Source organism: Chrysemys picta, chromosome 2 (assembly GCF_011386835.1).
Source record: "Chrysemys picta bellii isolate R12L10 chromosome 2, ASM1138683v2, whole genome shotgun sequence".
Lineage (NCBI taxonomy): Eukaryota > Metazoa > Chordata > Testudines > Emydidae > Chrysemys > Chrysemys picta.
Genome location: NC_088792.1, coordinates 183,009,892 through 183,035,493, shown reverse-complemented (window position 1 = coordinate 183,035,493; position 25,602 = coordinate 183,009,892). Strand labels below are relative to the sequence as shown.

General features: G+C 44.2%; 1 protein-coding gene and 1 long non-coding RNA gene across 3 annotated transcripts in view; both read left to right on the top strand.

Annotated features, from left to right (window-relative positions):
* Nucleotides 1–8,143: 8,143 nt before the first annotated feature.
* DEK (DEK proto-oncogene) overlaps nucleotides 8,144–25,602 on the top strand; it is a 34,130-nt gene continuing 16,671 nt past the window's right edge. Inside the window, exons 1-5 of one of the 2 annotated variants that reach the window (XM_005302871.5) lie at nucleotides 8,144–8,367; nucleotides 10,705–10,827; nucleotides 13,962–14,063; nucleotides 14,648–14,757; nucleotides 24,474–24,568. In XM_005302871.5, the coding sequence (XP_005302928.2) occupies nucleotides 10,716–10,827; nucleotides 13,962–14,063; nucleotides 14,648–14,757; nucleotides 24,474–24,568 (419 nt within the window). In that variant the 5' untranslated portion in view covers nucleotides 8,144–8,367; nucleotides 10,705–10,715. The remainder of the gene's footprint in view (nucleotides 8,368–10,704; nucleotides 10,828–13,961; nucleotides 14,064–14,647; nucleotides 14,758–24,473; nucleotides 24,569–25,602) is intronic. The other variant, XM_065585088.1, reaches the window with a different exon arrangement.
* On the top strand, nucleotides 15,908–16,860 carry LOC122174712 (uncharacterized). Its single transcript, XR_006176900.2, has 2 exons — nucleotides 15,908–16,027; nucleotides 16,702–16,860. It is a non-coding gene; the product is annotated as an uncharacterized LOC122174712 (long non-coding RNA).

The following is a 25,602-nucleotide window of genomic DNA, read 5'->3' as shown; positions in this document are numbered from 1 at the left end:
TGCCCACATACATCTCTCCGGCTCGGACTAAAGTTGTGCCCTGAGCAAGTCTGGGGAAGGGATACACAACCACCAAGGTCTGCTCATTGCAATTCATACATGCGGTGTGTGTCTGAAAGCACCGCCTCCTCCTCCTCCTTCTCTTCTTACAAAGGGAAAATTCATTTTTTACATTTCATGAGTACAGTATAGAAACCAGGCCAGGGGTCAGTGTCTGAGGATTCCCACAGCTACTGAATGTTTGAGGGGGAGCAGAAAGAAAGAAGCTCACTCTGAAAAGAAAAGCCTTTTGTGTTCTGGAGAATGTCAGCTTAAATCACGTATTGTCAGCAAACCATTTATTATTGTCCCTGTTACTAATCATACCTTAGATTATAAATGCTAAAGACTTTTTAAAATCCAGATTGTCATTCTTTACACTGTTTACTTCATGTATAAAAACAACAAGGAGTCTGGTGGCACCTTAAAGACTAACAGATTTATTTGGGCATAAGCTTTCGTGGGTAAAAACCTCACTTCTTCAGACTAACACAGCTACCCCCTGATACTTCATATATGTCTTTCATTTTGGACAATGAAAATCAGTTTTTGGTTAATTTCACTTTGAATTACAGCTGGTGTAATGATTCTCAGCACTGAATTGTTTGATTGCAATAATAATAATAATAATGGAAACTTTTCTATTGATGTCAAGTATCAGAGGGGTAGCCGTGTTAGTCTGAATCTGTAAAAAGCAACAGAGGGTCCTGTGGCACCTGATGTTAGATGTAGTAAAACCTTTTTTTAATTATAATTATGTAAGAAAATCTAAAGGCCTAGTATCTGTGAATAAAGATTTGCAGAATCAGGGCAAATACCCCTAAATGAAGGGAGAAATGTAAATTAACCGTTTCCCTTTATCTTAAATACAGGTTACATAATGTTTGCACAAGTGACTCACACATACAAACACACTATTCATTACAAAAACTATGCCAAAGGTGACAAGGGGCTAGCAATTGGCTGAACGCTCATCCTGGGCAGCATTCTGCTCCTACCATAGTTGCATTAACCAAACCTCATTGGTGCAACATCATTGCAAACAATGCACCTGAGAACAGAATTTGATCCCGTGTGTTGAACCATGCAGATCTAGAAACCAATTTCTCAGCCTTATCCACATCACCCAGATCTTTGCAGCAAACAAAGAGGGATTCAGAATAATTTCCACTGCTCTGCATTTCTTAAGAGCGCTGTACTGAGATCTGTGTGCAGAGCTCTCTGACAGTAGATTTAGCTCTAAATCTCAGACCTACTGCATAACACTTTTATATGCTTTCCCTGAATACACAGTTTCAGAGTTTTTACTTTAATTTGTGTACATTTTGAAATACACACTCTGCAGTAATCTCCAAACTTCAGAGTATATGATTGAATTTCACTTTATCCTGCAAGAGCCAATTACGTTATATATAGCCACTTTCTGGTACCACCCAAGCACAGATAGCTCAGGTTGCCGGAATTAGTGTTGTCATTCATTTTCAATGTATGTATCATATAATCTAATGAAAGGTTTGTAGCATCTACTTAGAAAATGTCCAGTTCAATTACAGTTTTGATTCATTATCTATATCTGGGGTTTCTTACCACTTTAGGATCTAGTTTGATCTTTGCATGTGATTATCTTGAAACATGGTACATATCTATGTTTTGTCCTTTGCAGTAGGAGGAGCAGCTGCAGCTGGAACTACTTGCATCAGTTTATGTTTTACTACTTATTTCGTGTAAATGATAATACCTAAATACACATGAACAGTTTGAATGCAACTATATTCTGCTATTGTACAAATATACAATAGATGTAGGAGAAAAAACACAGCGCATTCTCAGGACATTGTTAGAGTTCAGGAGAATCTCATGAGGAAACACTTCACAAATCAATTATTCTTGACAACCAAAACAAGTTTAAATTATCCTGTATAAGCCTGCAGTGAGGAGTTGTGCTACTAGATTAGGCAATTATTGAGTAATCATGATATAAAGTAACTGGCTAGTGTTTCAATAATTTTCTATTTTCTACTGTTTTGATGTTTAGATTTCTATTTTGACAACAATTATGTGACATTTAGGTATAAAAGCTGTATAAAGCTTCTAATGTTAATAATTCTTAGCATTTATATGAGTCTTTAATTTTTTTCAGTGCTTAACAACACTTTACAGACATTAACTAATTAATTCTCTTAAAACCTCTGTGAGGTAAATGAGCAAGTTTTTGTATTCCTGTTATACAGATGGGGAAACTGACGGAGGGGAGATTAAGTGACTCACACAAGGACACGAAGGGGATCAGTGTCAGACTAAGGAGTAAAGGTATTTATTGTATGTATATTATTAAAAAGTAATATCACACTGCCCACTGCAGTAGGTTTTCTTCATGGAGAAGAACATAATCATACATAAACCATTAATAAATAAGGCTGTAAGAAAATTGTGGGGCATGATTTTGCTGCAGAAACCAGAACTTTCAACATTCACTGCAAATTTTTCACAATGCCATTCAGTCAAATTTGGCCTGGCCAACCATCTGACATAATCCAGGAGGATGATGGGGCCAGGACATATGTGGGTTGTGCCCAGCCTCACAGCGGGCTTGTCCCACTTGCTGCCCCGACTCTGCACCAACTGCCACCATCTGCACTTAGCCCTGCTGGTGCTGGCCTCACCCTTTGCCCAAGGCCGGATTAAATTTTTGTGGCCCGGCGCTAAACATATTTGTGGTCCCCCATTGGGGAAATAGGGCATGTGATGGCGGGTGGTCCGCAGACCGAGGGGCCGATTGGGGGCAATGAGGCACAGTGGGAGTGGCCCCACTCAGCCCAGCATAAGGGCACTGTTTACAAACCCAAAACTGTTAGACACACACTGGCCCGCCCAGCCCTGCGCTGCCAGCGTGCCCCTTCCACACTGCCCACACTGCCCCCTTATGCCAGCGCCCCCTCACCCAGAGACTTCCCCCACAGATCCCTATGCCCAGCACCCCCTGCCTAGAGACCCCTCCCACTGACCTCCCACCACAATTACACAGCACTCTGCACACCACAGCCCCTACCCAGCTCCCCCACCCACAGATCCCTACTGTCCAGCACCCCCTTCACAGTCCCACCATCACAGCTGTACAGTGCCCCATATTCCTGAGGGAATTCTGCATCAAATTCTGTGCATAATATTTTAAAATTCTGAATTTGTTTTATAATCAATAAATGTGGAAGCTCCACCACGGCAGTGGGGAGCACAGGCCACTGGCTGCATGGAGGTGGGAGAATACCCTGCAGCCTCCCCCGCCTCCCTGGGACAGAGACTTGGCGATGAGACTGAACCTGACCTTGACACAGCACAAGGGCCAGGCCTGCCACAGAAACACCCGGGGACCCTGCCCCTTTTGTGACAGGCACACCAGATGTGGGCAGGGAGGCTCAGCCCGGCAGCAAGATCCAAGTGCAGAGGGACTTAGTGTGGGGGTATCTAGATGGGGGTAAGAGGGTTCTGTGGGGGGCAGTCTGGGTGCAGGCAGCTCAATGGGGGATCTGGATGCACAGGGAGGTGCCAGGTGCATGGGCAATGGGAGTCTGCAGGGGGGACCAAGTGAAAGTGGTTGGAGCTCAGCAGGGGGACAGAGAGTCTGGGTGCAGGGGAGGTGGGGTTGTTGTATTTAAAGTACTGCACAGAATCTTTTCAGGGGGAATAAGGCAAACGCCACATTCATTGGTAATACATGAATCAATCAACACTGTATCATATGCATATCATCTATATTACACTCATGCACTCACATACACACACACAAACACACTCTGTCTTCTTGTTGTTATCAACTAATTGCTCCCCTTAACTTCACTGGCCAGGTGAGTTAGACAGGAGAGGGGTGGAGCCGGGCTTCTGCCGATCCGGATCGTTGCTCCGATGTTGACAAGACGAGACCCAGGGTCCTGTGCAAGACACCTCACATTTATAGCAGCTTCCCTCTCATGCAAATCTGTACCAGATTCAAAATCTGTGTCTGTGTCAGTTGGTCCTTTGTGCTGCTTCCTTCTGGGTGTTGTCCCACTGCTGTTCAAAGAGAGTGTTTCCAAAAGAAAGAGATTTATCTACAGGGTTCATTTGGGTGGGGATCTAGGTGTAGGTGGTTCAGGCTCAGTGGGGAGGGTGTCTGGGATGGGGTCATCGGGGGGTACAGATGTAGGGGAGGTGGGGTTTGTCAGAGTGAAGGTTTGATGGGCCCGCTTAACAGATGAGCCCCAGCTGCTGCCAAGGGAATCCGCATGCTGGGCCCCTGTTTCCCCTATCCCAGGGATCGGCAACCATCGGCACGCGGCCCACCAGGGTAAGCCCCCTGGTGGGCCAGGCCGGTTTGTTTACTTGCCGCGTCCGCAGGTTCGGCCGATCGCAGCTCCCACTGGCCTTGATTTGCCGCTCCAGCCCAATGGGGGGCTGCGAGAAGCCACAGCCAGCACATCCCTCATCCTGCAGCCCCCCATTGGCCTGGAGCGGCAAACCGTGGCCAGTGGGAGCCGCGATCAGCCGAACCTGCGGACGTGGCAAGTAAACAAACCGGCCCGGCTCGCCAGGGGGCTTACCCCGGCAGGCCGCAGGCCGAAGGTTGCCGATCCCTGCCCTATCCCCTTCTCTTCCCCATCCCATGCCCCTTCCCCATCACTCCATCTCCTCCCCATCCCACCCCCTTCCTTCCCCACTGCCTCTTTCTCTCTGCCCCCGCTTCACCTATGCCCTTCTCTTCCCCATCCCACCCCCTTCCTTCCCCTTGCCTCTGACCCCTGCCCTGCCTGCCCCACCACGGGCACTCACTGTTGTACAAGATGAAGGGTGGCTCCCAGCACACAGAAGGGAGCTCAACCAGCACTAGAACCCAGAAGGTGGTGTCCAGCTGCAAAGTCCCCAGAGCTGAGCAGCACCTTCTTTTTTCAGCCTGGCTGTGCAGCTCTGCAGTCAGAGTAGGTATCCTCATTCCACCCCCTCCTCCCCAAGCTCCCACCCCTTCTCTGCCTCCTCTCCCCAGGTGAGCATGCTGTGGCCTACCCCTCCTGCTGGCAAACTGATCAGCAGCAGGGAGGGGGAGGGCGGGAACAGAGCAAGCTGTGAGAGGAGGCAGGGGTGGGGGAGTTTGGCTGCCCTACTGCAGCAGGAGCCTCAGTGCCAGGAGCACCAAGCTTCTGCCCCCCTGGAATGTGGGCCCAGTGGTGCCATGGCAAATCTGCTACTGCCTTTGCCCAGGTGCAATTCCATCTCCTTCAGATTGTGTGGGCTGGGCCACTGAAGAGCAGTGGCTCCTGTGCAACTTTGAGGACTTCATCTTTTGCGGCTGTCTGGCTGTGCTAGTGCACAGGTTCAGGGAGGCCCCAGTGAGTGGGGCTGGGCACAACCTGTGGCTTATGCCTCCCATACAGAGTGGGACTGGGATAGGGGAACCAAGGTAGTGCCAGCCCTCTCCAGTCTCTGAGCTGGGGCTGCCTCTAGGGTTCAGGGGTGTTGGGGCTCACATTCTGCCTTGAGTGTTGAACGTTTGGCCAGGATTATGTAGCCCCTGTGGGAGGGTAAAGGACCCGCTACCAACTTGACATCTATTCAGTTACAAAACAAGAGTTTAGGTCCTGCACCATCCTCTGCAACCTGTCCCTCCAGCTGCCAATATGCACCTTCAACCCAAGCGCAACTTGAACAGACTGGCCACAACTTTCAGATTAACAACAATCACAACTTTCTTACTGTCTTATTTATAAATGTAACATGATGGCCCCCCAAAGATGCTTCATGGGTTGCAATATCTGTCACAACTCCTGCCTCAGTTTTCCTATTCTGGTCTTCCCAATAACTGCATCCACACTCTCATGTGAGTCAATAACACCCCTTTGGGGATCTGGTTTATTAACATAGAAATAGTTTAACTTAATGCTATACATTCCTGCTCCCCTAGTAATTTGGCCTCAACAGCTCATTAAGATCCTGTGGGTCTCAGCAGTCTGCCCTGTTGGAGCACGGCAATGGAAAGCCAACTTCCTTCTAACCCTAAGCAAGCACAAATGTCAGTTTGCTTTGACACTCATTAGCACTTTACTCCTGGGGGAATTCTGCACCACTGCACATGCGCACAATTTATGTCCCCGTCCCCCCCCCCCCCGCAGATTTCTTTGTTTTCCTGCAGAAAAATGACTTTCTGACAGGGAAGCAAAGGGAAGCCACAAAAAGGGTCATGCAGCCCTTCCCAGCAGTATGTTTCAGGTACCCAGGACAGCCAGCAGAGAGGTAAATAACTGTGGAGCGGGGGCAGGACTGGGGAAGACATGGCTGGTGGCTCCTACCTTGCACCGGGCTCAGCTGCTAGTCCTGGGGCTAGGGAAGACAGGACTTTCTCTTCCCCAGCATGGCATCTGGGGCTGGGTCAGACCCACCTCCAGATTTCTCCCCAGGCTGTAGGAAGCTCTGCAAACTTTCCCCACCCCATCCCAGCACTTCCTGCACACATCGCTCCTCGGCTGCAGGGGGAGGGATCACTGTACAGGGAGCTGAGCTGTACTCAGACCCCCACTACCTTCACCTGGACCCCCCTGCAGAGTCCCATTACGGCTGCACCCAGAACCTCTCAAGCCCCTGTGCATCCTCCACTGAGCTGCCCACACCCACATTGCCCCACAGAGAACCCTCTCAACCCACACCTGGATTCCCCACACACTAAGCCCCTCCACATTGGATCCTGTCTTGCTGAGCCTGCCTGCCCACACCTGATGTACCTGGCACAGGGGGGCAGGGCACTGGGGTGTTTCTGGGGCAGGCCCAATCCTTGCGCTCTGTCAGGGTTGGGTGCAACCTTTTTGCTGGGTCCATGCCCCGGGGAGGAGAGGGGGAGCTGCACAGTGATCTCCCACCTCTGTGCAGCCAGTGCTCTGTGCTCCCCAATGCCATGCTGGAGCCTTCACATTTATTTGACAAATAAAATGTGCAGAATCTTGCAGAATTTTATAATGTGCGCAGAATTTTTAATTTTTTGTCACAGAATGCCCTCAGGAGTAGCACTTTCACTGTCCTGTCCAGGCTACCGACGAAAGCTTATGCTCCCAATACTTCTGTTAGTCTCAAAGGTGCCACAGGACCCTCTGTTGCTTCTTAAGGAGCTTGATCCTACCCTTGGCTACAGGTAGAGCCAGGTCTTTCCCTCTGGCTGCTGTGGAGCACTTCTTCCCCACAGCCCTCTGGACATGAGGTAGGTGCTTTGCTCTTGCACCTTTCTCTGCCTCCCTCTTATAAGAAGGAGGGAGACAGAGAAAGGTGCAAGAGCGCAAAGCACCTACCTCATGTCAAGAGGGCTGACATGAAGTAGGTCCCACCCCCAGGATACTGCACATGTTGCCTGGTCACGTGAGCCAACAATACAGCACATTTAGGGAAGAAACTAGGAGATAAAATAGGACTGCTTCTTGGCTTTGAGTAGCAGCACAGTCTATCTCAAGGAAGCAACCATGGTGGATAGGAAACAGAATCATTGTAGGAAAAAAGGCCAGTTGAAAAGAGGGGAAACAAGCAAGTGGAATGTAAAGACAAAAGAGATTGGGAAAGAGAGAGAGGAAAGAAAACAGTTTGAAAACTACAGATACCAGTAAAGAAAGGCTGGATTTGTTTGTGGCTAACGTATAGGACTGTGAGCACAGCTTCTGTTCCCGGCTCTGCACTGACTGGCTGCGGGATCTTAGGAAAAGCACTACCTCTTTCTATGTCAGGGTTTATCCGGACTTAAAAGGGGGATGAAAATATTGCCCCACCTCACAAGTCCTGGGATAGGAGTATTAGAGTGAGTAACTATTAGAGGGGGAAGTGTGCACCCTTGATACACCCCCCTCGTACTGAGCACCCACATCATTCCTTTCGCTGAGAATCTCCACAGGCTCTACACAGACAGTCACAATTTCATTGCTTCCATTAAGCTAGTGACAAATCCCCCCGGATGTTAATGGGGGGGAAGCATCAGACACGCTGCGCTGCTCCCGACCCCCCTCTACAGCAAGCGGCAGGCGCCCGCGCGCTCACGAACAGCCATCGTCCCGCCCACCTGCGCGCGCTCGCCTTTCGTTCGCTTCACGCCCTCCAGCCGCGACTTGGGTTCTGGGCGCTGATTGGCTGCCGCCTTCCCGCTTCCTTCCCCCCTACCGAGAACCCGCCATTTTGAAAACCTTGTTGATTCCGGCCCGGGGACAGTGTGAGCGCGAGACGTGAAGCGCGCGCCTGTCCCCGCCCCCATCCCGGTAATTGTGAACTGTCGCCTCCAGCCGCCGCCCACACGGGCGAGAGGAGCCGGACCCCGCCAGGCAGCGCCGAGCCGAGGTGGGTGAATCGCGGCTCCGACAAGGGACCGCGGCCGCTAGGATCACAGGGCGCAGGGGCTCTGGGGCGAGAGGCCTGTGGGAGCCCCGGATCCCTAGCGTGGGCGGAGTCACTCCGACTGTCCGGCCCTGCAGGGACCTAGCCCGGCCAGGCCTGCGCGGGAGCCAGGCCCCGCGGGGAGAGGAGCCGGGCCCTTCCCCCGCTCCAGGGTCTCCGATCCTCCGGCTCGCCGGGCCGGGCCTGGCCGCTCTCACTTCTCCCCGCGGCGGGTTGTGTTTCCCGTCTGAAGGGTTTCCTGGGGACCCCAGTCCTGGCCCGGTCCCCGCCCGCTCGGGGTCGCTGCTTCCCCAGCCACAGCGCGGGGCGACCTGCGCTTCCCTGCAGCGTCCGGGTGCCCTGAGCCCTCCCGTCCTGTCCCAGCCCTGCCGAGCGGATGCATCCCCGTGAGCCAGGGTCATCAGTCCGGCTGCGCCGCGCACACGCTGCAACGCCGCCCCCGCCTTCTCAGTTCGTGTAGGTCATTCTCCATCCCCAGACACTGGGCGCTGTCCAAAGCTGGGTCCCGTCGGTTAAGCAACGTAACCTTCAGTGACTTGCTTATTACAAAGGGGAGGCTTGGCTACGTCTTTAAAAGTGTTGCTACTTTTGAGTTGTGTGAACAAACTGAACAGTTGGAAATGCCCTGAGGGGTTCCTCCAGGGCCAAGTTCGATTTTTTTTACTGTTTAGTATTGGAGTAACAGCACAAATGATTGAAAAGTTACTTCTCAATTTGCTCATTAGGCATCTCGTTTGGCAAACTGTGTGAAAACCCTTCTCTCCTCCTACTTCCCTTCCTCTCCTGAAATCGCAGGCCACATCCCTGAGTACCAATGGTTCTCAACCTTTCCAGACTTCTATACCCGCAAGTTTGTCCTCACTTTAAAAGCTCAGGCACTGATTCCAGGGCTGGAGCTACAGGCGCCAACTTTCCAATGTGCCGAGGGGTGCTCACTGCTCAACCCCTGGCTCTGCCTCAGGCCCTGCTCCCACTCTACCCCTTCCCTCCCTGACCCTGCCATGCCCTGGCTACTCCCCTCCTCCTCCCAGCCTCCTGCATGCCAGGAACCAGGAGGGATGGGGAGATGCTAATTGGCTGCCAGTGGGTGGGGGAGCTGATGGGGGGCTGCTGACGTATTACTGTGGCTCTTTGGTAATGTACATTGGTAAATTCTGGCTCCTTCTCAGGCTCAGGTTGGCCATCTCCGCACTAATACGTGATTGTTGTTCCATAGATTTTTATCTCCAGAAGGATCAGACTAGATCATCTTATCTGATCTTTTGTATATAACACATGCAACCTAGAATTTCACCCAGTTATCATTGTTCCAAAAGCAGCATGTACTCCTCTAAGTTGTTTGTTGTTCGTACATTATGTGAGTGTGTACTTACTATATGACAACATAAATGTAGGTCAATATTCATGTTTAACCAAAAGCAGAAGTAAATATTCCCTATCTGAAGTGTGGCATAATGAAGATTGTGGTTTTTTTTAAGCATTTGTATTTTCTAACTCTTGATATTTTGTCAGCAGCTTTAAGCTATGTTAATGCACTGTTATTGCTTTCAGTAGGTATGGCTGTATAGTTCAGGATGCAGACTGAGACCTTCATGTCTGGAAGGATTTGATAACATTGCCATTTGTTATAACTAAAACTTTTACTTTAAAATGAGCTGTTCTTTAGTGGGGTATTTGAAGAGTCACAAAAAATGACCAGACTTGCATTAGGAGGATGTGAAAAATTGTTCATATTCCTCTTTAGGTTACTTGAATTTGTGTTTATAGCATCAAATAGTCAGTCTAAAGTACTCAAACATCCCAGTAATATTGTGACAGGACTTTTATCCAACAAAGATGTCTGGTAGACTTAGACTTGGACAAATTAGGTTTTTATTGGTAAATGTCAGTAAACATCAGTTGCACTGTACAAACACACAGGGATGAAAAAATATTTCCATCAATAATAATAATAATAAATTTACAGATAGGCAAAGTAAGAAAAATGTTGCTTGAAAATGTACTAGAGTTTGATTTAAGGATATTTACTGTGTATATTTTGACATAATGTTGACAGTTTGTATTTTAATGGTTACAAAGCTTTAACTTTTTGAATTTGTCATTAAATAATTGTCTGACCCTCCATAATTTTCTACAACTGAAAATGTTTAAAATAAAGCTTAAAACCCAATATTATCCATCAAAATTATATAAAAAATCTGAGTTCTGCCATGCCTATATAGATTCAAGAATTTTTCTTAGATGTTGTAATAGCAATGACAGTTCCCTTGTGTTCCACAGATTCACTCACTATGTCTTCCTCAAAAGAAGATACAATGTCTGCTGAACAAACAGATGAGAGAGAACCTGAAACTGAAAACAAAGTTGAAGAAAGTGATGAGGAGGAGGAGGAAGAAGAAAAAGGTAGGTATACATGCAAAGAAAGGGCTGAATTAGGGGTCAAAGTATCAGATTATATTCAGCAATAATTCTTTGGAGTAGTCAGTGTTCAAGGATGAGTGAAATGGAACAAAGTAGAATAGCTTTGGGAATGAAAAAGGGGGCATGGCTCTATGTGCAGATATTTCCTAATGTCTAACATATGAACATCTAAGTTTATTTTATGAAGCTTCCCTAGAACTTAATTTTAGGAAACAATTTCCTTTTTTAATGTGACTAACTGTATTTGTAATACCTGTGGCACATCCCCACATGAGAGGAGCCTCAGTGGACCCTGTTGTTGCAGTGGAAGCAAGCATCACATGGACTCTTACATTGTATCCATGTAATGGATGTTATTGTGGTGGGCAGTCCAGGGATAAGAAATTCCTGGTTGCTATGTACTTGGCAGAGAGGGAGATTACAGTTGAAGACAGAATGAGTCTTTCCATGATAGAGTTTTACAAGTAGTTTCTATTCTGGGAATCCAGTGGAAGCTATAAGGAGCAGCTCACCTGAACAAAAAGCTACTTCTTTGTTGTCAAGAGAAGACCACATTAATAGGGGATGCCTTCTTCATCTGCCGAGAAGGAAAGTTCATCTGTGTCTACCCACCATTACTGCCTACGGTATTATAGGTATTGACTAAGGGTCAATCCTAATAGTTTCACACTGCTCTGGACCGATGTGGTCCTCAACTCTGTTGTAAATGGCCAATATTGATACAGTCAAACTGGAAATCTAGCCTCAGATAATCTTTCAGAACCAGGGCACCTCACTCCATCCCAAACTGAAGCGCATTTTACCTTCTTGTTTCCTGACAAGGTGGAACTCTGTAAGCACGAGGTCACTGAGGAGTTAGCTTATATCCTCTTTGCATCTTAGAAGCCTTCTACAAGGACTGATAATTCTAAGTGGAATAGTTCTTCAGTATGTTGCAGAATCATAAATTAGCATGGGGAATTAACAGCAGGAGCAGTAACTGAAATGACATAAACGTGTCAGACTATGCTGGCATCTGAAATCTGACAGTTTGGAGGTTCTGTGGGTCTCCAGTCCGATTTTGTGAATACCATGTTATATTTCAGCCTTCATTTTGAGTGTCAGCTTGATTATGTGCTTCACTGTATAATGTAACTGTCATGTGGGACTGCATCAGTCCTCTTGTGTTAGGCAGAGCGTGGTACCTCTGAGTTTGACCCTGAATGAGAGAGTCATCACTGGCCATTAACTATTCAATGGCATTACCCTGGCAGGACAATGGAGACTACCAGCAGAGACTAACTGTTAAACCAGCAGCCCACGCAGGGTTGAATGTGTAAGTTCTACTCAAGGGCTGGATAATGGAAAATCACTGCATGAGAAAGTAAAAGCTGTTTCAGGTAGGCTTTAAGAGAGAGGCTTTCTAAGCGGAGAGACACCATTGCCAGAAAAGAGAATGGTGCTGGACCCCCTTGAGGACACTGACCAAAAACCCAAAAGACTTGGGAGTGGTGAGGACACTAGAGGGAAGGATTTCCATTCAGATACTTGTTTATCCATAAATCTATGAACAAAGTGTATATTGTTAATTTCCTTTGCCTATGAATTCCTTGCTTTGACTATCATGTGATCTCTGAACAGTTCAACTGTAAACTGTAGTGCCCATTATGTGTGGACCTTTGGGGAGAGACTTGGAAGGTCAGCACTGGTTCTATGGGGTCTGGCGCTATAGGGCTCCATATCCCAAGAGGATGTACAGTAACTCCTCACTTAACATTGTAGTTATGTTCCTGAAAAATGCTGCTTTAAGCAAAACGATGTTAAGTGAATCCAATTTCTCCATAAGAATTAATGTAAATGGGGGTGGGGTTTAGGTTCCAGGGAAACTTTTTTTGCCAGAGAAAAGACTAATATATACTCACAGTATAAGTTTTTTAAAGAAACAATTTAATACTGTACACAGCAATGATGATTGTGAAGCTTGTTTGAGGTGGTGGAGTCAGAGGGTGGGATATTTCCCAGGGAATGCCTTCCTGCTAAATGATCTAGTAGTCGGCTGAGCCCTCAAGGGTTAACACATTGTTGTTAATGTAGCCTCACACTTTAAAAGGCAGCACGAATGGAGGGAGGAGACACACACAAGGTGTGTGGGACAGAGACACGCACATTGCCCCTTTAAGTATGCTGACCCCACTCTAAGTACACTGCCTTTTTAAATAGATCAGCAAGTTGAGACAGCAGCAGCTGCTGCTGCCAGCAAGCTCCCTCTGTCCTGAGCCTTGTCGTATCCATCCCTCCCTGCTCTGTGGAGAAGGGGTACAGGGGAGGGGGACACCCTGACATTAGCACCCCTCCTTCCTCCACCCCCTGCACAGCAAGCAGGAGGCTCCCGGGAGCAGCTCCAAAGCAGAGGGCAGGAGCAGCACACGGCAGTGGGGGGAGGGACACCTGATCTGCCGGGCAATTAATAGCCTGCTGGGCGGTTGCCGCACAGGGAACTTAAGGGGGCTGCTGGCCCACCCTGGTTCCCAGCTCCCACCAGCTAGCTCCAATGAGCTGCTCTTTCTGCAAGCAGTGGACAAAGCAGGCAGCTGCCAAACAGCGTTATAAGGGATCATTGCGCAACTTTTAACGAGCATGTTCTCTAATTGATCAGCAACGTAACAAGGTTAACCGGGTTGACATTAAGTGAGGAATTACTGTACAAGATGGAGTCTAAATCCTGGGGTGTGGCTGGGATGCTACAACTTAATTAAAATAAGATCTCATCAATAGGCTTGTATAGAGATTATATCCAAACCTACTTTTATCATATTTGTATGTATAGTTCAGCTCAGTTTTCAGCAGGTGTGGCTCCAGTTAGTTGTAAATCAGTTCTGTAAGTCTCTTGGTTACGTAAATTATAAGATGTTATTTGGGGCTCTTCTTGTTAGTTCAGACTAGCATTTTACACTAAAATTTTGTACAATGTCTCTTTTAAGTTAATTAGGTACTTCTACTGCAGGTTAGGATACTATAGCTGATACCTTGAGATATATTGAAATTCTCCCCCTTCTCTCCATATGATAGCAGTGCAGTTGCAGTGTTTGTCTCACTATTTGTGAAATGTTATACTTAAGGGAAACTGTCTTTTGCAGAAAAGAGTCTCATTGTTGAAGGGAAGAGAGAGAAGAAAAAAGTAGAGAGATTGACCATGCAGGTATCCTCGTTACAAAGGGAACCTTTTACAATTGCACCAGGCAAGTTTGTTCACTTATTTCAGAACTATAATTGTTCTAACTAGTAGTGAATAGTGAAATTTCTTAAGTTGACTAAATTATGAATCCTAGATAAGATAACTGAGCCACCATAAATCTTAAAATAGGGTGTTGATTTCTTTTTACAGAAAGAGTGGCTATTAAAATTACAAATGTGGAGAGGTTTGTGTAACTGTCCATCAACAATGTTGAAATACTTGAACAAAGTACATTTTTACCTGATCTCAGGCAGGCACATGATATATAGACACCAGTTGTGAATGCAAGAGCTGCTAGGAATAAATGTGCAAGTGTGTGTAACATCTATTTGGACACAGAGCATCAGGTAACAAAGGAATAATATAAAGATGGCTAGCAAGTATTTAATTATGATGGACACAGTAAACAGGCAGTCATCTGCCATCTGAAGTTTTTGGTCTAGTAGTAAAATAACTTTCCTCCTCTACCTCAAAAATATTTCAGTTTTAAACACTTGCTATATTTAAAACAGATACTACAAGTTATAAACAAATGTGTAATTTTGAAGAACATGAATGAGAGACGCAACATAACTTTAACTCTTTCAGGAAAGGGACAAAAGCTTTGCGAAATTGAAAGGATACAGTTTTTTTTGAGTAAGAAGAAAACAGATGAACTCAGAAATCTACACAAACTCCTTTACAACAGGCCAGGCACAGTAAGTCCCTTAAGTCAATCTTTTGCATGATATTAACGCTCTTTTGGTAGAGTAAAACATGTATAGTGTATCCTAGCTTTTCCAAGTGGACATGTGTCTTTTTAAAAGCTACATCGTTACAATGCCTGCCCACAGAATGTTAGCATTAAGGTACATAGTCACTTAATTATAATTACATGTGAAATCCTTTATCTATCATTGTTATAACAACATCTAAGATTACGAACACAGAAAATAATTTTTTCTCAATTCTTCTAATTGTTTACCTGTGTGTTTGAGAGCACTACATGATAGTTGGTTTCACTGTGGTCTCTGCATATTTGTGACCCTTTCATACAGCAACTGAGGGAAAGAGGACACTTTTTTATTTAAAACAAAACAAAACCCTAGTCTTTTTTCCCCCCTCAAATATGTTTGAAAAACCACAAAAACTTGCAGGACTTGGGTAGATGAAGTAACTGAAACAACTTAACTTGCCTTTTGAGGCTGATCACACTTCAAGCTGATGTGTTACCCCTTTAAACTAATATAATTCACATGATTAATCTCTTTAAAGGGATAAAATACAAAAGTAAAATAAACTTGAAATTTGAAAAATAATTTGCTAGTGCAGAAAATGTTCCAAATGATCTTAACTTTCATCAATTGCAAATTTGTTTCTGAACTATTTATGTGCTAATGATAATACATTCAGTTTTGATGTGGGGGTGGAAGAGGGTTGGGTCATGGCTCATGTTGTGGGGTGCATCACCCATGAGAAGGGAGATCAATCTAATACTTTAGACTTTATTTCTAAAGGAGATGTTTTGAAATATGGAAGAGGCACTTATTCTTAAGCCTCATGCATTAGGGAAATGTTTGCAAAAATTTCTTATTGTTGCCAACACTGGGGTCAGCTTCATTGATGGTAGCAATGTTGAAGGAGCCCTAGTGTGGACAAGATGCTGTAGTTTTAAGCATCCTGTTGACTACATTTGCTTGAAGCAATTGTAGATGACCCAATGTTTAAAAGACCAGCTTCTGGTCTAAAGTAGAGCTCTCAATGCTGTAACCAATGGTGTAGCTGAACTGGTGTTAGCAATGACTCCAGAGTTGCTGAAACGTGCAAGTCCTTCACTGCCTTTTATATCCCATTCACTTTCACCCACAGGATTCCATCTAACATCATTAAAGCACAAAACGTGGGTGGGGGAAGAGGTTGCCCACACCACCTTTCCTCTGGTCCCCTGAGCTGGCAGTAGCCAATGGGATTTATTTGCATACACTACAGGTGCAGTCAATGTGTTAGGAGTACCAACAGTAAATGATGGAGGCATTAGTTGGGCCTGCTTGGTAAAAGTGTGTTTGATACAAGGACATTTGTGGATTACTTTGAGGTGTTTGACAGAATTGTGATTATATGAGGAAATCTGTGTTTTGCACCCTCCGAGAGAAGAGCTGTTATGTGTACCTTTAGGATCCAGTATGCATAATTTCAGTAAAGAATTGTGCGTTATATCCGTAGTAGGGCATAAATCTCTTATTACAAAGGATATTGTCAGCAGTTTGGTGGAATATGAAAGGATTCTAATGCTTTAATGATCATAGAAATGTAGGGCTGGAGTAGACCTTGAGAGGTTATCAAGTGCAGCCCATTGTGCTGAGGCAGGACCAAGTAAACCCTAGGCCATCCCTAACAGGTGTTTGGACAATCTATTCTTAAAAACCCTCTGATGGAGATTCCAGAACCTCCCGTAACCTAAATTTTCTAGCTGCAGATTAAGCCCATTACTTCTTGTCCTACCTTCAGTGGACATAGAGAACAATTGATCCGTCCTCTTTATAATAGCCCTTTGAAAGTCCCCCTCAGTCGGCTTTTCTCAAGATTAAACATGCCTAATTTTTTTCTTTCTTCATCGATCATGTTTTCTAAACTTTGTAATCGTTTTTGTTGCTCTCCTCTAGAGGCCATCGTATTTCCTAAGGTGTGGAGCCCAAAATTGGGCACAGTAATCCAGCTGAGGCCTCACCAGTGCCAAGTAGAGCAGGACAATTTTCTCTTGTGTGTAACATACGACATTCCTGTTAATAAACTGAAGAATATTAGTGTTTTTCCCAACTGTATCAGACTGTTGACTTGTATTCAATTTGTGATCCACTATAATCTCAAATCCTTTTCAACAGTACTACCACCTAGTCAGTTATTCCTCATTTTGTAATTATGCATTTGATTTTTTTTTTTCTTCCCACGTGAAGTACTCTGCACTTGCCTTTATTGAATTTTATTTTGTTGATTTCAGACCATTTCTCTAATTTGTCAAGGTTGTTTTGAATTCTGGTCCTGTGTGCCAAAGTGCTAGCAATCCCTCCGAGCTTGGTGTCATTACTACATTTTATAACCATACACTTCATTGCATTATCTAAATCCATTAATTAAAATATTGAATAGTATCAGACCTAGGACTGGCCCTGTGGGACTCCACTAGATGCTTCTAGTTTGATAGTGAACTATTGATAATTACTCTGAGTTTGGTCTTTCAACCAGTTGTGCACCCATCTTAGTTATTTGGTCTAAACCACATTTCCCTCCCCCATCCATTAGGCCAGTAATCTGCTAAATAGTTAATTAGGTTGGTTTGGCATGATTTTTTCTAGGCAGATCTTATAACTGTATTATCCTCTAGGTCAGAGGCTCTCAAACTTTTTTACTGGTTACCCCTTTCACATAGCAAATCTTTGAATGCAATTCCCCCTCCCCCCCATAAATTAAAAACACTTTTTTATATATTTAACACCATAATAAATGCTGGCGGCAAAGCAGGGTTTGGGGTGGAGGTTGGCAGCTGGTGAACACCCCCCCCCATGTAATAACCTCACGACCCCTGGAGGGGTCCCGACCCCCAGTTTGAGAACTCCTGCTCTAGGTGCTTACAAATTGATTGATTGAAAGCTACTAAAAAAAAATCAAGGTATTGAAGTTACGCGGACTGCTCAATAATTCCCAGAGTCCTCTTTGTTTCCCCCTTTTAAAGATAGGTAGGTATGATGTTTGCCCTTCTCAAGTTCTCTGGGATCTCACCCAGCTTCCATGAGTTCTCGAAGATGATTGCTTCAGCTAGTTCCTTAAGTACTCTAGGATAAATTTTCATCCAGTCCTGCCAACTTGAATACATCTAATTTATCTAAATATCATTTTAAACTTGCTCTTTCCCTATTTTGGCTTGTGTTCCTTTCTGTGACGCTTCCTGGGGGGTACCCAGCACCTACCCTTAGCATGAGGAAGCCTTGTCTCTGCCTGCTGGGTATCAGTTCCCCAACTCCCATCAGCCACAGGCAACACAAGCACTTCCATCTAGGCCTACAGAGACCCCACTGCCCTTTACAAGTTAGCAATAGGCAGCCTCCAAATGTCTCTCTTGAGTATCCAGCCCCTGATCCACTGGACAGTCCTAATATTTACAGATTTGCAGCTCCCAGGGGAATAGTACAACCCAACTTACCAGTTACATCTTTGATCACTGCTCTGTTTTACACACACAGGACTTAGATAATTCTGTAGTGAAAACAAGTAAAGTTTACTTAACAAAATATAGAGATTCGAATGATAACTATATACTTTTGTGTCTTAGAGCAATGCTCATCCCAAAGTCCTAGCATTTTACAGCCAGGTCCTTCCATTCATGAGACAAACATGATGTCAGCTTGCCTGCTAGGTGAAATATTCTGGGGGTATGTACCCCAAGATATATCAGAACAATCCATTGTCCTTATTCATAAATAGGATGCCCCTGCCCCCAGTTGTTTTTTCCTGTAGTTTTCATATCTTATTGAAATCGCAAACTCCTGATTAGCCTTCAACAGCAAACATAATATTTTAACAAAACGAGCATATGAATTTTTGAATTTAGTTAAACATTCAAGTTTTTTTAAAATCAGATTTGTTTTTGTTAAAATTTGTTTTAACTAAAATAGTTAAATGAAATATTAAAAAAAAATTAAATAGACTGTCAGCCAGGTCAACGTGAGAAACTTAAAATATTGGCTTCTGCAGCTAACTCAGTCATCTTCACCTTCATTTTCCTGTTTGTTCATAATCTGGAAAAGGAAAAACAAGCTTTCCTGCTTTTTCAGGTCCCAAATGATTTCTCAATTTGGAATGAATTAGTCCAAAGGAAGAAAATATTCTTTCTACACCGGTAGAAGAAGCTACTGCTGTTAAAAGTGAGATCATCACTTCACTAGTCTCTGAATCCAAGTGCTTAAGTGACTTCCACCAGTTCACTGGTGTGACTTTCTTTAAAACATCATCAGCAAACCTATTTCTTGAATGGTTCATCCTTAGCTCTGAAGTTTATTATAGTTGGCATTATGGAGGGATGATTGCTGGATGTCCATGTCATAGCCAACTCCTCTTCTTCAGCAGTTAAGGTTTGACCCTGGTATTGAGTATTGAGAATATTTACAAGAAAATGAGCTGGAGATAGTGCTTGTCCCATTCGTTTTTTTAATGCTTGTATTTTAACTCTGTCATTGCATATTTCTTTTTAAGATCTCACTCAGGGCATGGCTACACTTGCAGATGTAGAGCGCTTTGAGTTAAACCAGCTTTCATAGAGTGCAGTAGGGAAAGTTCTGTAGTCTGTCCATATTGACAGCTGCTAGTGCATTGGCGTGGCCACATTAGCAGCTCTTGCAACGGCCATAGAGAGTAATGCATGCAGGTGGCTGCAAGGTGCTTTTCAAATGGGGGGCTGGGGTGGAGTGTGACAGGGAGTGTGTTGTCTGTATGTTGGGAGAGAGAATGGGTTTGTGGGGGGGCTGAGAGCATGTCAGCATGCTGTCTTTTAAGTTCAGACAGCAGCAGGCCCCCCCTCCTCTCTCTCACACAGAGCATTCCACAGTAATGGTTGCTTTGTCTCGGAGCAGATAAGCATGCTGGCTGTCAAACGGAGCTTTCAAAGGGCATATTCAAAACAATGACAAGAGTGGCCACTTGCCTTAAGGGGATTATGGGACGTTTCCAGAGGCAGTAATGCAACACCTGGTTCACACTGACGCTGGGGCGCTCCAGCGGGGACACATCAAACGTTATTCTACTCGCTGAGATGGAGTACGAGGAGCGCGCTACGTGCCTTGCCAGTGTGGACAGGTAGTGAGCTAGTGTGCCCGGGGCTCCTTTAATGTGCTGTAACTCGCAAGTGTAGCCAAGCCCTCAGTTACTTCAACAGCATCAGCAATAAAACAGCTATTTCCCTGCATTTTGTTCAAGGCTACAGAAATAGGCTTCAGGGTACTCAGCATGTGTTCAATATTTCTCTTAAGCCCAATGTTGAGAACTTTGGCTGTGACAGTGCCATCTATTTTTTTCACGATTTTGTTCACAAACTATCATCCGATTAGGTCGGTTCTTGATATAGTGGTCAAAACAGTCCACTACTGAGTTCCATCACGTGTCTTGTGGGAAAGTTAGCTTGGTTCCTCCCACTTTTTTCAGAGCAGCAGCTGCAAAGTGGTTGTTACGGAAGTATTTTGCAATTTTAACAACATTAGCCTTTATTTCTGGAACACTGAAGTCTTTGGCTAGGAGGTGCATCAAATGAGCACTGCAACCGTATGTTATTAGCTTGGGACTCTCTTCACTCCCTCCTAAATAATTTCTTCTAATCTTGGATACATTTGCAGCATTGTCCGTAACCAAGCTGCATACTAGACATTTGAATTTTTGTTCAGTTTGTGATAGTTTTTACTGCTACTTCTTGTAAGTATTCTGCTGTGTGTGCATTTCCTGATGTATCAGTTGTTTCTGTAAGGAAGACATTCCACACAAACACATGCAACAGGACCATTGTGGACATTGCTCCACCCATCAAGACTCAGCTTAACAATTTCACCCTCTAGACCTTTTGCACACTGCTCAATTTCTCTTTCATACGCTTTATCCAGCAATTGCCTGCGACATCTGCTCTGTTGGGTGGACTATATCCTGGTCTTAATGACTGAACCATGTTAATGAAGTGTGTGTTCTCAATCATACAGAAAGGAGAGTTTGTTGAATAAACAAATCGGGCAATTTTTTCATCAATGACCTCTTTTTGTAATCTGCTGGTTCTTATCACAGACTTATCTAAGGTTGTTTCTAGATGATGGAGATTTTTTTTCTTTTTGCTATAAGTGATATACTGTGGCTATGTGACATACATGATGTGACTGAAACACTATCATTGGCAGATAACTATGAAACTATAGAAAATGATCTTGAAGGTGGATAGTCTTCAGAATCTTGTATGTTGAGGATGGATTCTTATCTCAACTGTATCTAAAATGATAGTACCATAGAGTAACAACTGTATTTTTTGCTCAAACATGAGAATTCAAGAATAGTCCAGAAGGAAGACAGGCAGTTCTTAAGTATGAAATAAAAAAGTTTACCAACCTGAAGATCCTGCATGTTCAGACATGTTCCTTTCATCATCCCAACGCAGCTTCCTCCTAAGAAGGAACACGCCTCATGATGTTTCATTCGGGCAACCAGGTCTTGCATTTCTTTGTTGCACTGTTTGCATTTTGCACACGTGCCTGTCTTACCCACAAGTAGAGGAACTTCATTAAAATATTCCCAAACTGGGTCTCTTACAGCCTGCTGCCATTATAGGTTTTCCCTTCTAGTGAGAGAATGGTATGGTAGATCTCAAATCAAGGCTACACTCAGAAAGACCTCAAGACTTCTGGAATATGCTGCTCAAACAGTTTCACTTTTGTTTCTACTGCCTGTCCCTCCCTTCTCACATTTATCTCCAGACTTCTTCTCCCTGTCCAGATCTATTCCACTCTTCTATTCGTTGAACTTTTTGAAACTTTGCACTTTTAGAGAGAGAGGGATTGACTCTGTGTACACAAATTTACAGAGGTACAATAGGGTTGAGGTCTGTTATTTCTCACCTCTATATTATTTATTTATTTATTTATTTAAAAGCATTTTTGCTGTTAACAAGCATGCTATCTCTGGAGACACAAATCCACAGTTTGAGAACTGCAAAACTAAGCACCTCTGATGGTATCTTCTAGACTGTGCACTGAGTCCCATTGGGTAGATAGAAAGATTAACCTAAATAATCTATACAGAAGCCCCTGGAACCTCATAAGATTGGGTTCCTAATTCACAAACTATTGGAACTCATTTACAAAACTTTTCTTAAACATTACATGACTATTGTCTCATACTATAGAAATAGAATTTATAAGCCCCATTCCAGGATAAGATATCTTTAGATCGGATTCTTTTGAGGAAAAAATCTATTTAAATTTAAAAAATCAGATTTTATTTATTTTTTTATCCACCCTGCTCTCTTTCTTTAGCACTGGAACAGTTGACAGTTTTGCATTTAATATGGTCTCCTGAAAAACTGCCAGCTCTCCTTAACTCTTAGATCATCTTCCTACAGACCTTACCTACTAGTTCTCGGAGTTTGTTCAAGTCTGCTTTTCTGGAGTCCATTGTCCTTATTTTGTTGCTCTCACTCCTTCCTTTCCTTAGACTCAGGAAATCTATCATTTCGTTATCACTTTCACCCAAATTACCTTCCAGCATCAGGCTTGCAAGCTATTCCTCCCTGTTGGTCAGATTCAAGTCTAAAATTGCAGTTCCCCTGGTTACTTGGTCCACCTTCTGAGACCAGAAGTTGTCCCCAGTACATTACAAGAACTTATTGGCCATTTTGTGTTTTTTCTGTATTCCTTTTCCAAAAGATGTCTGGGGTAGTTAACGTTCCCTATTGCTACCTGATCTTGTGTTTTGGATATTTCTGTTGTGTGTTCTAGAAATGCCTTGTCCAACTCCTCTTCCTGTTCTGAGGGTCTGCAGATGTCTACTATGATGTCACCTCTGTTTTTTCCCCATTTATCTTTACCCAGAGACTTTCAACTGGTTTTCCTCTCACCTTCTGGATATCAGAACAAGTATATCTATACTTGATGTATAATGTAACAGAACCTCTCTTTATCTGCCTGTTCTTCCTGAGCAATACGTACCCCTCTATACCAATATTCCAATATGAGATTCATCCCACCAAATCTTTGTGATGGCAATTGAGTCATGATGGTTAAGTGAAAGTGTAGGTTGAGATGGTATCCTGTCAGTAATGGTGTGTCTACATTTGAAGTGGGAGATCTGATTCCTAGCTCGCGTAGATGTACGCAAGCTAGCATGCTAAAAATATCAGTATAACCGCAATAGCAGAGGCAGCTGATCAGAATAGCCGCCCAAGTACGTATCCAGGAGTTCTGGATGGGTTTGTACTCAGGTGGCTACCACAAGCCACTGCCTGTGCTATCCTTGATGTACTGATCTTTAGCATGCTAGCTCAAGCAGAATCACACCACCCAGTCTGTAAAATGGTTGTACATTTTATGTGCATTGTACAATATGTAAATTGTACATGTATTCTTTCTAGGTAGTTGTCTAAGTGTGTGAGTGTAAAGTAGGGGTGGCCAACCTGAGCTTGAGAAGGAGGCAGAATTTACCAATGTACGTTGCCAAAGAGCCACAGTAATCCGTCAGCAGCCTCCCCATCAGCTCCCTCCACCCCACTTCCAGCGCCTCCCATCCACCGGCAGCCCTGCCGATCAGTGCCTCCCCCTCCCTCCCCGCACCTCCCGATCAGCTGTTTCGTGGTGTGCAGGAGGCTCGGGGTGGGGGGAGGAGCGAGGGCACGGCAGGCTCAGGAGGGGGCGTGGGAAGGGGTGAAGTGGGGGCTGGCCTGTGGCAGAGCCAGGGGTTGAGCAGTGAGCACCCCTCGGCACATTGGAAAGTTGGTGCCTGTAGCTCCAGCCCCGGAGTTGGTGCCTATACAAGGAGATGCATATTAACTTCTGAAGAGCTGCATGTGGCTCCGGAGCCACAGGTTGGCCACCCCTGGTATAGATACACCAGGATCTAGAAACTCCTGAATATTATGGTGCCAAGGGCCAGTGTGTGTGTGCGCATATTGCGGCATTGCTCAAATAGGGCAGAGGTAAGGTGATATTTAATAAAAAAAAAAAAAAAAAAAAAGTAAAACAGCACAATCAAAACCATTCTGTTCTTTACTTTTTATGCTGCTTACTCAACTTATGCAATAAACCAGACCAGCAAAAGGCTGTAGATGTTGGGGGTGGAACCACTACATTAGTACTTCATAGAGCTGAAGTGACCATCTGACCTCCTCTAACATAAGCCATAGCATAACTTGGGTTTTCACACCTCTGAGCGATGTTATAGTGATATAAGTGTGTAGTGTAGACCTGGCCTGAGTACATTTCCCAGACCTGAAGAAGAGCTTTTTATAAGCTTTCAAGCTTATAGTCTCAGTAACGGGAGTTGGTCCAATAAAATATATTACCTTACCCACATTGTCTCAAATACACCTCTACCTCGATATAACGCTGTCCTCGGGAGCCAAAAAATCTTACCGGGTTATAGGTGAAACCCCGTTATATTGAACTTGCTTTGATCCACCGTTGCGTTATATCAAGGTAGCGGTGTACATGAATACTCGAGTATTTTCATATATTTTACCACACTATACAATGGCTGATCATAATGGCCTAATTCTGTATGCCTAATTCTGTATGCCTTTTTGAATGTAAGCATCTGAACAAACTTTCTCATATAGTAATAACAATTAGTTGAATAAACATTGCTGGATGTAATCTATTAAACAGTTTCCAATGAGACGTAATCAATGTGTTCTGTTTTTTAGGTTACCTCACTAAAGAAGAACGTGGGTCAGTTCAGCGGGTTTCCATTTGAAAAAGGAAGTGATCAATATAAAAAAAAGGAAGAAATGTTAAAAAAGTAATGACTTCTATAACTACTTAATATAGCTAAATCATGCTGGTTACTCTTATTTTCTAAGGTTTGCTCCAAGTAATCTACGTTTTAGGATGAGGGATTGTTTTCTAGAGCTCTGCTTTTTGTCCTTGAGCTCAGCTTAAACAATTTGATTTCTTAATAGATTCTAAATATTGTTTCAAATCACATTTAAACATTTCTAAAGAAGTAGTTTCATTAGACATGCGCTCTTTAACTTCTGATGCAGGTTTAATCTTAATGGTGTAGGATTGTACTGGAAAGCAATTGTTATGTATTGTAATTTTTTCCTAGAGATTAGAAAAAACATATTTAATGAAGTTTCAACACCAGAGTGGCTTGAACTTCATGTAGAAGGCTTTAAATAATTTCCTCTTGTATTTTATGTAATCTCTGGATGTTGGCAAATGTCTACCAAGAAGCAGAACTGCCATCTTAGTTTTCTGTACCTCTGATCTTTCTTTTGCTATACCACTTGTAAATGTTGGGTTTGGACAATGCAGTCCCCACATTTCTAGGTGTAGTTGGCCCCAATGCTCTCCACTCCACCTAATTATTTCACGAGGAATGGCAAGACTGCTGTGGGTAGCATGTTGGTCTGACCAGTGAGCGACTCGGGTTTAATTCCCAAGGTTAAGCAAAATGCTTTGAGGGCACCACATGCAACTCGTGACAAGGGGTACACCTATATTGTGCACTGGTCCTTATAGTTGAGCAAGGAACTCCTTTGGCTCCAAAGGGATCCCCATTCATCCTTCTGCGTCTGATTGAGGAAGCCCTTTTCAGGGCTAAAAAACATTTCTGATTATTTGCATATTTAATTGCAGCCTTATTCCTTTCAAATGTATGCCAAGACCTGGAAATATGTGCAAATAAGAACAGTAGCTGCATGTTTCTGCTGGAAATGTAACTGTAAAATGATTGATTTTTAGCACTTAAATTTGTAATTAACTCCTCTGTTACGAATGGGAGAAGTTCACACCTACTTTGTGCTGCTATTTCAGTCTGGCTTCAAATTC